Source organism: Salvelinus namaycush, chromosome 34, assembly GCF_016432855.1.
Source record: "Salvelinus namaycush isolate Seneca chromosome 34, SaNama_1.0, whole genome shotgun sequence".
Classification (NCBI taxonomy): Eukaryota; Metazoa; Chordata; class Actinopteri; order Salmoniformes; family Salmonidae; genus Salvelinus; species Salvelinus namaycush.
In genome coordinates this window covers 36,943,317-36,956,450 of record NC_052340.1, presented here as the reverse complement: position 1 = coordinate 36,956,450, position 13,134 = coordinate 36,943,317, and the positions used below count along the sequence as shown (strand labels likewise).

At 44.5% G+C, this 13,134-nt stretch overlaps 1 protein-coding gene across 1 annotated transcript; it reads left to right on the top strand.

Moving 5' to 3' along the window:
- The first annotated feature begins 475 nt into the window (after positions 1-475).
- LOC120028997 lies at positions 476-7,239 on the top strand. The gene is made up of 3 exons (XM_038974284.1): positions 476-1,095; positions 1,236-1,287; positions 6,422-7,239. The coding sequence occupies exons 1-3, from the start codon at positions 651-653 to the stop codon at positions 6,582-6,584; spliced, it is 660 nt and encodes a 219-aa protein (XP_038830212.1). The 5' UTR covers positions 476-650; the 3' UTR covers positions 6,585-7,239.
- Positions 7,240-13,134: the final 5,895 nt, after the last annotated feature.

Here is a 13,134-nt window from a genome sequence, read left to right as displayed (position 1 = left end):
CCAGTGAGAAGGTCTAAATTGTACTCAATATTCTCATCTCCCTAAGGAAACGAAATACAACAATTAAATACTGCATCTCCTGAAGTTTTCCCCAGCAGTTCACTCAATTTTGGCTAGCACCAGCCCCTATAGGCTATTCGTGCTTGTATTAGGCCTAGTGACTGCTGACTGCTGCGACACAACGCGTGTTTGTTGCGTTATCCAGCCTCGGCAGTGCCACAGGATCTGATCGCCATCTGGTGGCGAATCATAGCGAAGGAGAAAGTTGTTTTGTTTGTTATAAAGCAGAACAAACGTACATTTTTTCATATGGGGATTGATTTAGATTAACTTGTGGGTGGAACATTTTAAGACTATGAATAAATGCAGAGTTAACCTTCATAAGAGGTGCTGGAGTAGCCTCTGTGATACCAGGAAGTGGAGCCAGTTAGTTTCTGTAGGAAAAAAACTATTATTCCCATGATGCAGTTCATGTTCCAGTGACAACCCATGCTTGGGTTGTTTTTGTTCTGTCGCTGCTGTCAACCATTAGCAGATAAATAACGGTCTATAGGCGGAATAACGGCAGTAGACTTCAATTAAAGGTGTTGTCGTTTCTAGTAAGTACTATCATCAGGCTTAACGTTGCACGGTTCGCGTGTTTTCCCGCAATGTTGTCTTCGGTTCCACCGCGGATCTTCATGCGAAGGTCGCGCAGCCTTTCGCCGTGCCGTGTGCTCCAGACAAGCACAAAGGACGCCGCGAGGAACCACATCATCCTCGATAAAGCGGACGCCAACCGGAACCCCATCGTTTCTACCTCCCGTGTCTCCCGTAGAGGAATTCTGAGCGAGGAGGCGAAAGGCCAGAGTGTGAGCCTGACCATACAGTATCACCAGCTGGCCCCCAGGTGGCTCTCTAACCTCCAGGATCGCAGGAGCTCCTGGGCCTCTCTGGCTTCCAAGGGACGCAACAACAACAACCAGTACTGGGAACAGAGCGGGGGAAGGACCGGGGGAGAGAGCGGGAGCAGCCGCCCGTACGCACTGGCCTCTGCTGGGGTACTGTCCGCTGCAGCCATGGCCTTCTGCCTCAAGAAGGACTCTGATACGAAAGGTGTGTGTGTGTGTGTGTGTGTGTGTGTGTGTGTGTGTGTGTGTGTGTGTGTGTGTGTGTGTGTGTGTGTGTGTGTGTGTGTGTGTGTGTACACACACTGTCTGCTAAAGATACTAAAAGGACATGAGTCTTCTTTCCAGGTGATGCACTTCTGGAGGCTGCAAGGACGAACAACTCGCAAGATGTGGCAAGGTACATTATAAACACACACACACACACACACACACACACACACACACACACACACACACACAGAGACTCTCCTGAGTTCCACACAATACACATACTGACTGTCTGCACAGGGGAATACTGACTGTCTGCACAGGGGAATACTGACAGTCTGCACAGGGGAAAAGCTTTTACATTTAGACAAAAGACTTCTATGTGACAGAGACATCCAGAGCCTCAGATTGTCTTGCTGTTGCGTTCTCTCTGCTTGGTTACACTAAGTACCCAGTTGAATAACACACATGTTGAGCAGGCACCAAACATTACAAGTTATGATCATCGTAATTACTGCTAGTCTCCAGGAATAGATTCAATCACACATTTTAATTGTTTACTTACTTCTCTACATTACTATACTGCTGTAGGAAATTAAGGGGAAAAAATTAATTACTCCACAAGTCTGTGAGGTCCAAATCATATAGAGTCTCATCACAGACAGTATTTCTGGAAGTGTCCATGTATACCACAGCACATCATTGTATTCCCAGTTCTCTCCACTAGAGGGAGATAGAGGTCCATGTCTGTTTAATTTATTTGGTTCCCCATTAGCTACTGCCCATGTAGCAGCTAATCTTCCTGGGGTCCACATAAAATGTACTACTACATGACAAAGTACAGAACAGTTATAGACAAGGACATCAAATAATAATATACAGTACCAGTCAAAGGTTTGGACATTTTTTTATTTCACCTTAATTTAACCAGGTAGGCTAGTTGAGAACAAGTTCTCATTTACAACTGTGACCTGACATGCCTACTCATTCAAGGGTTTTTCTTTATTTTTTTACTATTTTCTACATTGTATAATAATAGTGAAGACGTCAAAACGATGAAATAACACATGGATTCATGTAGTAACTAAAAAAGTGCAATACTATTTTTAAGCAGTGGAATTACTTTAGATTTCTTCCACACCTGTGGACACACACTCATTAAAGCTTTGGTTAAATATATAGAAAATAGGGGTGGCACTACTGTCTGCTACCATTCTCAATACTGTCTGCTACCATTCTCAATACTGTCTGCTACCATTCTCAATACTGTCTGCTACCATTCTCAATAGTGTCTGCTACCATTCTCAATAGTGTCTGCTACCATTCTCAATAGTGTCTGCTACCATTCTCAATAGTGTCTGCTACCATTCTCAATAGTGTCTGCTACCATTCTCAATAGTGTCTGCTACCATTCTCAATAGTGTCTGCTACCATTCTCAATACTGTCTGCTACCATTCTCAATAGTGTCTGCTACCATTCTCAATAGTGTCTGCTACCATTCTCAATACTGTGTGCTACCATTCTCAATAGTGTCTGCTACCATTCTCAATAGTGTCTGCTACCATTCTCAATAGTGTCTGCTACCATTCTCAATAGTGTCTGCTACCATTCTCAATAGTGTCTGCTACCATTCTCAATAGTTTCCCTTCAAGGTTGTCTATACCTGGTGGCGTATCATTATTGATCGATAACGATCGTTTTTTTACTTTTTCCACACAAACTTCACCAAATTCAAAACAGTAATTCTTATTTCATTTTTCAATCTTCAATACACAAATATGATGGTTCAATTTTGTAATTTCACTTCTCAGTTTATCCGCTTTACCAGTGAAGTAGTCATTGAACTGATTGGCTGTATCAAAAGGTTTTTGTTATAAATGACCCATCAACTTCAATGGAGATGAATTGCGTTTTCTGCCCATAATATCATTTTAAGGTGCTCAAGTATTTTTCCATCGTTTTTTAGGTAATTTATCTTGTTTTGGTGATATCATTTCTATTTTTTGTTTACTTTAGTCACAAAATTGTTCAATGTGGCAGGTGAGAGGTAGAGGGCAGTCAGACTGCATCACAGAGATACAGTTGAAGTCGGAAGTTTACGTACACCTTAGCCAAATACATTTAAACTCAGTTTTTCACAATTCCTGACATTTAATCCTTGTAAAAATTCCCTGTTGTAGGTCAGTTAGGATCACCACTTTATTTTAAGCATCTGAAATGTCAGAATAATAGTAGAGAGAATGATTTATTTCCGCTTTTATTTCTTTCATCACATTCCCAGTGGGTCAGAAGTTTACATACACTCAATTAGTATTTGGTAGCATTGCCTTTAAATTGTTGAACTTGGGTGAAACGTTTCGGGTAGCATTCCACAAGCTTCCCACAATAAGTTGGGTGAATTTTGTCCCATTCCTACTGACAGAACTGGTGTAACTGAGTCAGGTTTGTAGGCTTCCTTGCTCGCACATGCTTTTTCAGTTCTGCCCACAAATTTTCTATAGGATTGAGGTCAGGGGTTTGTGATGGCCACTCCAATACCTTGACTTGGTTGTCCATAAGCCGTTTTTCCACAACTTTGGAAGTATGCTTGGGGTCATTGTCCATTTGGAAGACCCATTTGCGACCAAGCTTTAACTTCCTGACTAATGTCTTGAGATGTTGCTTCAATATATCCACATCATTTTCCTCCTCATGATGCCATCTATTTTGCAGCAAAGCACCCCCACAACATGATGCTACCACCCCCGTGCTTCATGGTTGGGATGGTGTTCTTCAGCTTGCAAGCCTCCCCCTTTTTCCTCCAAACATAACAATGGTCATTATGGCCAAACAGTTCTATTTTTGTTTCATCAGACCAGAGGACATTTCTCCAAAAAGTGCGATCTTTTTCCCCATGTGCAGTTGCAAACCGTAGTCTGTCTTTTTTATGGTGGTTTTGGAGCAGTGGCTTCTTCCTTGCTGAGCGGCCTTTCAGGTTACGTCGACATAGGACTTGTTTTACTGTGGATATAGATACTTTTGTACCTGTTTCCTCCAGCATCTGCACAAGGGCCTTTGCTGTTGTTCTGGGATTGATTTACACTTTTCACACTAAAGTACGTTCATCTCTAGGAGAGAGAACGCGTCTCCTTCCTGAGCGGTATGACGGCTGCGTGGTCCCATGGTGTTTATACTTGCGTACTATTGTTTGTACATGTGAACGTGGTACCTTCAGGCGTTTGGAAATTGCTCCCAAGGTTGAACCAGACTTGTGGAGGTCTACAATTTTTATGGCTGATTTCTTTTGATTTTCCCACGATATCAAGCAAAGAGGCACTGAGTTTGAAGGTAGGCCTTGAAACACATCCACAGGTACACCTCCAATTGACTCAAATGATGTCAATTAGCCTATCAGAAACTTCTAAAGCCATGACATCATTTTCTGGAATTTTCCAAGCTGTTTAAAGGCACAGTCAACTTAGTGTATGTAAACCTCTGACTCACTGGAATTGTGATACAGTGAAATAATCCGTCTGTAAACAATTGTTGGAAAAATGACTTGTGTCATGCACAAAGTAGATGTCCTAACCGACTTGCCAAAACTATAGTTTGTTAACAAGAAATTTGTGGAGTGGTTGAAAAACGAGTTATAATGACTCCAACCTAAGTGTATGTAAACTTCCGACTTCAACTCTATAGGCCTACTCAGAGACACAACCCTCTTTCGTGCACACGTGCTTTCTCTCTCGCTCTCTCTCTCTCCAATTTATGTCTCAGGACTGGCTCAGGATAAGCTGTAAGTCAAACACCCCTCCCTCCCTCCGGTTTCCTAGGGCCCACAAACCCAGTCACCCAGAACCATGGGCAGGAGAGCCATGGGGGGGGGTATGGGAGGAGGGTATCTCCACCTGTCCTAGTGATAAAGTGTGTGAAACGTCTGAAATGATGGTGTAAATCTAATTTTTGAGTGTAGATGTGAAAAGGGCACCTGCCACCTGTTATTGTAGCAGCAGTATGTTGTCTGTATCCTTATCTTACATTACCCATGTAAGTGTGTGTAGGTTTAAGGGCGTGTGTCACTCTGCTACAGCGTTGGGACAGATGGTGTAGGCTAGGTGAGACTGCACAGATGTGTTTTAGTTAGAGAGAAGAGGTATAGGGGGTCGTTTTGTGTGTGTGTGGGGGGGCAGGTTAGAGTGAGGCACAGTGTGTTTACAGTCAACACAGACATCGTCCCCCCAGCGGAACACAGACGGGTTACCTCCGACACACACTAACACACCCCTCCTTCTCAGATAACACACCCCTCCTTCTCAGATAACACAGCCCGACGTCCCCCCCCAGCGGAACACAGACGGGTTACCTCCGACACACACTAACACACCCCTCCTTCTCAGATAACACACCCCTCCTTCTCAGATAACACAGCCCGACGTCGCCCCCCCAGCGGAACACAGACGGGTTACCTCCGACACACACTAACACACCCCTCCTTCTCAGATAACACAGCCCGACGTCCCCCCCCCAGCGGAACACAGACGGGTTACCTCCGACACACACTAACACACCCCTCCTTCTCAGATAACACAGCCCGACGTCGCCCCCCCAGCGGAACACAGACGGGTTACCTCCGACACACACTCACACACCCCTCCTTCTCAGATAACACAGCCCGACGTCGTCCCCCCAGCGGAACACAGACGGGTTACCTCCGACACACACTAACACACCCCTCCTTCTCAGATAACACAGCCCGACGTCGCCCCCCCCAGCGGAACACAGACGGGTTACCTCCGACACACACTAACACACCCCTCCTTCTCAGATAACACACCCCTCCTTCTCAGATAACACAGCCCGACGTCGTCCCCCCAGCGGAACACAGACGGGTTACCTCCGACACACACTAACACACCCCTCCTTCTCAGATAACACAGCCCGACGTCGTCCCCCCAGCGGAACACAGACGGGTTACCTCCGACACACACTAACACACCCCTCCTTCTCAGATAACACAGCCCGATGTCGTCCCCCCAGCGGAACACAGACGGGTTACCTCCGACACACACTCACACACCCCTCCTTCTCAGATAACACAGCCCGACGTCGTCCCCCCAGCGGAACACAGACGGGTTACCTCCGACACACACTAACACACCCCTCCTTCTCAGATAACACAGCCCGACGTCGTCCCCTCAGGCACAGAACTCAACCTACACACACACATCTTACGTTGTTCCTGTCGGAGTCTGTTGGTAGCACCTGAGAGATGACGTTAAAGCAGATAGTAACCCTAGCAACAGAACAGCTTTCTTAACCTCTTCATGTTCCTATTTCCTGTCAGGTTGCTGGGTGAGGGGGTGGAGCCTAACCACCGGCACCGTCTGGGCTGGACCTCTCTCATGGTGGCAGCTATGAACCGCCAGCACAGGTCAGAGAGAGAGCAGTGTGTGTGTCCGGCTCTTCCTGTGTTAACCTTGTCCCATACAGACATATTGCCACAGTAGAATGCTCCTATCACACCAGACGGCTACTAATGCTCCCTCCCCCTGCCCTGCACCCTCTAAATTAAATTAGCCCCTCTGTATCCCTGTACACACAGAGAGAGGTGGAGGGTTAATGTGGGGTGAATCCAATTTGGGGATGGTTGGCCAATGTGCCATGTTCCTGTGAGACAAAGGGCCCTCCTCAACAGTTACAGACACTAGTTCACTGAACCCCCCCCCCCCGTCTGAATATACACACACACCAGAAAGAGGCCCACAGAAAGTATTCACACCCCTTAACTTTTTCCACATTTTGTGTTACACCCTGAATTTAAAATTGATTACATTTAGATTTTTTTTCTCACTTGCCGACACACAATGTTTTATGAAAATGTTACAAAGTAGTTACAAATTAAAGCTGAAATGTCTTGAGTCAACTAGTATTCAACCCCTTTGTTATGGCATAAATATGTTCTGGAGTTAAAATGTGCTGAACAAGTCACATAAGTTCCATGGACTCACGCTGTGTGCAATAATGGTATTTAACATAATTTTGAATGACTACCTCTGTACCCCACACATACAATTATCTGTAAGGTCTCAGTCGAGCAGGGAATTGCGTAACTGTGGAAATGCGTTAGCCTGTTCGGACGAAAATAAAAAAAGGTGAAATGAGGTGACGTCTTTTTGTCTTTTTATTTTTTTCTAAACTTTTTGGAGTGCCGCCCTTTCCCAATGTTTGTTGAACTTGGGATTTCATTTGAAGATAATTCACCTTTCAGCAGGACAATAACCTAAAACAACAAGGCCAAATCTACACTGGAGTTGCTTACCAAGAAGACGGTGAATGTTCCTGAGTGACCGAGCTACATTTTTAACATAAATCTGCTTGAAAATCTATGGCAAGAACTGTTAATGGTTGTCTAGCAATGATCAACAACCAATTTGACAGAGCTTGAATATTGAAAAGAATAATAGACAAATATTGCACAATCCAGGTGTGGAAAGCTCGTAGAGACTTACCCAGAAACACTCACAGCTCTTAGAGACTTACCCAGAAACACTCACAGCTCTTAGAGACTTACCCAGAAAGACCCACAGCTCTTAGAGACTTACCCAGAAAGACCCACAGCTCTTAGAGACTTACTCAGAAACACGCACAGCTCTTAGAGACTTACCCAGAAAGACGCACAGCTCTTAGAGACTTACCCAGAAAGACTCACGGCTCCTAGAGACTTACTCAGAAAGACTCACAGCTCTTAGAGACTTACTCAGAAAGACTCACAGCTCTTAGAGACTTACCCAGAAAGACTCACAGCTCCTGGAGACTTACCCAGAAAGACTCACAGCTCCTGGAGACTTACCCAGAAAGACTCACAGCTCTTAGAGACTTACTCAGAAAGACGCACAGCTCTTAGAGACTTACCCAGAAAGACTCACAGCTCTTAGAGACTTACTCAGAAAGACTCACAGCTCTTAGAGACTTACCCAGAAAGACTCACAGCTCTTAAAGACTTACCCAGAAAGACTCACAGCTCTTAAAGACTTACTCAGAAAGACTCACAGCTGTTAAAGACTTACCCAGAAAGACTCACAGCTGTTAAAGACTTACCCAGAAAGACTCAGCTCCTGGAGACTTACCCAGAAAGACTCAGCTCCTGGAGACTTACCCAGAAAGACTCACAGCTCCTGGAGACTTACCCAGAAAGACTCACAGCTCTTAGAGACTTACTCAGAAAGACTCACAGCTCCTGGAGACTTACCCAGAAAGACTCACAGCTTTTAGAGACTTACTCAGAAAGACTCACAGCTCTTAGAGACTTACTCAGAGAGACTCACAGCTCCTGGAGACTTACCCAGAAAGACTCACAGCTCCTGGAGACTTACCCAGAAAGACTCACAGCTCCTGGAGACTTACCCAGAAAGACTCACAGCTATTAGAGACTTACTCAGAGAGACTCACAGCTCCTGGAGACTTACCCAGAAAGACTCACAGCTCTTAGAGACTTACTCAGAAAGACTCACAGCTCTTAGAGACTTACCCAGAAAGACTCACAGCTCTTAGAGACTTACTCAGAGAGACTCACAGCTCCTGGAGACTTACCCAGAAAGACTCACAGCTCCTGGAGACTTACCCAGAAAGACTCACAGCTCTTAGAGACTTACCCAGAAAGACTCACAACTTTTAGAGACTTACCCAGAAAGACTCACAGCTCTTAGAGACTTACCCAGAAAGACTCACAGCTCTTAGAGACTTACTCAGAGAGACTCACAGCTCTTAGAGACTTACCCAGAAAGACTCACAGCTCTTAGAGACTTACTCAGAAAGACTCACAGCTCTTAGAGACTTACCCAGAAAGACTCACAGCTCTTAGAGACTTACTCAGAGAGACAGCTGTAATCACTGCCGAAGGTGATTCTAACATGTATTGACTCGGGGTTTGAATACTTATCTCATCAAGATATGACTGTTTCTATTTTTCATTCATGTTTTACAAATGTTTAGAATTTCTATTCCTCTTTGACTTCACAGTGTATTTAGTGTAGATTGTTGACCAAAAAATGGAATCAATTAAATTCATTTTATTCCCACCATGTAACACAGCAACGTGGAGAAAGTTACGTGGTGTGAATACTTTCTGAAGGCACTGTACACACACACACACACACACACACACACACACACACACATACCAGAAAGAGGCCTCTACACACTCAGCTATAGGTAACACACACTGCATCAACGGCACCCCTTTGCCCATACATCGGTTTCCCCATGCCCGTTTATTTCAATCACATTTAAACCCTCCCTTCCAAATTTCTGTCCCCCCCAACTCACCCTCTGTGTTTTAATGCCTCTGAATGAACTGAAACATGTTGAATGTTGGCGTTGTGTAGCCTGGTGTGTTGACATATGAAGTGTGGATGTTTGTGTTGATGAATGCATTGTGTTCCATGTTGATGTATGTGTTCTCGTCTTGTGCACACTAGTACTGTACTCGTGTGTGTGTGTTACACTGTGTGTTATGAGTGTTATAACTCAGAGTGGTGGTGACACTCGTGTGTTTCATTCTGTTCTCTAAACCCCCCAGTGAGCTCTCAATGCTGCAGGGAAGACAGAGAAAACACACAGAGACATCACTTTCTCTCTCACACACACACACACACACGGTCATAATACACACTACAGAATTAAGACGCACACACACTCACTGCAGCATTTCTCTGAACTGTAGTTCATTCGAGTGCAGGCTTAACTGAATGAACAACAGAGAGAATGCAATATGAAGTTTTATTAAATAGTTTGGCGTATGGCCTCGTCTCAAAGGAATGCTCTTCGGAGCCTTAAGGGTAGTATAGCTAGCATGGTGCTTGCAACACCAGGGTTGTGGGTTCGATTCCCGCGGGGGACCAGTACGAAAATGTATGGATAAGAGCGTCTGCTAAATGACTAAAATGTAAATATAAAGGTTTACACCCATTTGGTTGAGAGAGAGGAAAGTGATAATATAGGTGAGCCCATAGGTTAAAACCGCAAGTGTACAGAATGTGAATTATTGTGCCGTGCTTATAGGCTAAGGGTCAATAGGTGAATGACATTCTGCCCATGGATAACACGGAACCCAAACCGGCTGTGCCCGTGCGCCATCGTGCATAAATGTATTTTGTCTCCCCACACCGAACGCGATCACGACACGCAGGTTAAAATATAAAAACAAACTCTGAACCAATTACATTAATTTGGGGACAGGTCGAAAAGCATTAAACATGTATGGCAATTTAGCTAGCTAGCTCTTAACTGCTAGGCTACCTGCCTACCAATTATCAGTATTGTAAACCAATGAACTGCAGACTACTGAGGCTGAAAATCCCCCAAAAATACGCGGGTGGGAATCATCCGTAGTAAAACCTGTCCTCGAGGGCCAACTGCCTAACACATAATGAGATCTTGAGCTCTGGCACTGTTGCAACAACCGTAGTAAGAGTGTTATGAAAACTGGGTGCTACCCAAGAATGCACAGGTGCCAGATGCACTTTGCATTTAGCAGTAAGGGAACCAATGTGGTGAAACGCATTGCTGGGTAGCCTTAATTTGCAAACAGGTGGTGACTGTGGGACCAAGCATTTGTTAATTGGGTAGCATGTTTGAAGCTTGCATAGAGAAGCATTTCCCAGGATCAGTTGAGGCAAGGTGTAACCTGGTTCTTAGGAACTGAAACTCCACTTGTAACAATGAACAAATGTATTAGAATGATGACAGGAAAACATGAAATTAGCATTAATAGGCTACAGGCAACTGAAGCTGAAAGCCACAGTTGTTATTTGATACAGTGTGCTACTGTCGATGGCCACCCTGCCACTTTGTCTGCTGCTGGGAGGCTGGAGATTAGAACCATTATTCAAGATGGATCAAATCAAAGTTTATTTGTCACGTGCGCCGAATACAACAGTGAAATGCTTACTTACAGGCTCCTACCAATAGTGCTAAAAAGCTATTGGGTGAACAATAGGTAGGTAAAGAAATAAAACAACAGTAAAAAGACAGGCTATATACAGTAGCGAGGCTATAAAAGTAGCGAGGCTACATACAGACACCGGTTAGTCAGGCTGATTGAGGTAGTATGTACATGTAGGTATGGTTAAAGTGACTATGCATATATGATGAACAGAGAGTAGCAGTAACGTAAAAGAGGGGGTGGTGGGTGGCGGGACACAATGCAGATAGCCCGGTTATCCAATGTGCGGGAGCACTGGTTGGTCGGCCCAATTGAGGTAGTATGTACATGAATGTATAGTTAAAGTGACTGTGCATATATGATAAACCGAGAGTAGCAGCAGCGTAAAAGGGGGGGGGGGGGGCACACAGTGCAAATAGTCCAGGTAGCCATTTGATTACCTGTTCAGGAATCTTATGGCTTGGGGTAAAAACTGTTGAGAAGCCTTTTTGTCCTAGACTTGGCACTCCGGTACCGCTTGCCATGCGGTAGTAGAGAGAACAGTCTATGACTGGGGTGGCTGGGGTCTTTGACAATTTTTAGGGCCTTCCTCTGACACCGCCTGGTGTAGAGGTCCTGGATGGCAGGCAGCTTAGCCCCAGTGATGTACTGGGCCGTACGCACTACCCTCTGTAGTGCCTTGCGGTCGGAGGCCGAGCAATTGCCGTACCAGGCAGTGATGCAACCAGTCAGGATGCTCTCGATGTTGCAGCTGTATAACCTTTTGAGGATCTCAGGACCCATGCCAAATCTTTTTAGTTTCCTGAGGGGGAATAGGCTTTGTCGTGCCCTCTTCACGACTGTCTTGGTGTGTTGGACCATTCTAGTTTGTTGGTGATGTGGACACCAAGGAACTTGAAGCTCTCAACCTGCTCCACTACAGCCCTGTCGATGAGAATGGGGGCGTGCTCGGTCCTCTTTTTCCTGTAGTCCACAATCATCTCCTTAGTCTTGGTTACGTTGAGGGGTAGGTTGTTATTCTGGCACCACCCGGCCAGGTCTCTATAGGATGTCTCGTCGTTGTCGGTGATCAGGCCTACCACTGTTGTGTCATCACAAGGACTGACTCAACATATCAAGTTATTGCAGAAGACATTTTGTTTATGACGAAATGAAATACAAATGAAATAAGAGTGATTTTCATGAAACCAGGTGTAACCATAGCAGTAGCGAATTGAGTTAGAAAACCATGATGCATCGGCAACAATCAACTATCATTCTAAAGACGAAGATGCCTAGTTTATGGCACGGTGTCTTATTTCAAATCAATTGTACATTTTCACCTGCATTTTGGTACATTTTCACAGCAAATTCTCATGACCGAAATGCCTCCGGATTACATTATACATTTTTACTTTAGAAAAAATAAACTTATTTAATTAATACACAAAATATATTGCTGTTTGTCCATAAATCATAAAAATTGTATACTAGTTGAAGTTAAACTATAATATGTATTACATAAAAAGTTAAAAACATTGTTTCTCATTACCGCAACACTTTCAAGTTGCTGTAAAAACTCCCCAAAAAATGTATAAAGTTATACTCATTACCAAAACACACATTTTGCATTACCGCATCATTTTTAGGTCCGTTTCAGTATTGATAATAAGCTCTTTCTAATGCACACGGAGTATACAAAACATTAAGAACACCTGCTCATTCCATGACACAGACTGAGTAGGTAAATCCAGGTGAAAGCTATGATCCCTTATTGATGACACTTGTTAAATCCTCTTCAATCAGTGTAGATGAAGGGGAGGAGACAGGTTAAAGAAGGATTGTGTATGTGTGCCATTGAGCTTGAAGGGGCAAGACAAAAGATTTAAGTGCCTTTTGAACGGGGTATGGTAGTAGGTGCCAGGCGCACTGCAACGCTGCTGGGTTTTTCGCTGGGTTTTTCACGCTCAACAGTTTCCCGTCTGTATGAAAATTGTTCCACCACCCAAAGGACATCCAGCCAACTTGACACAACTGTAGGAAGCATTGGCGTCAACATGGGCCAGCATCCCTGTGGAACGCTTTCAAAACCTTGTAGAGTCCATGCCCTGACGAATTGAGGCTGTTCTGAGGTC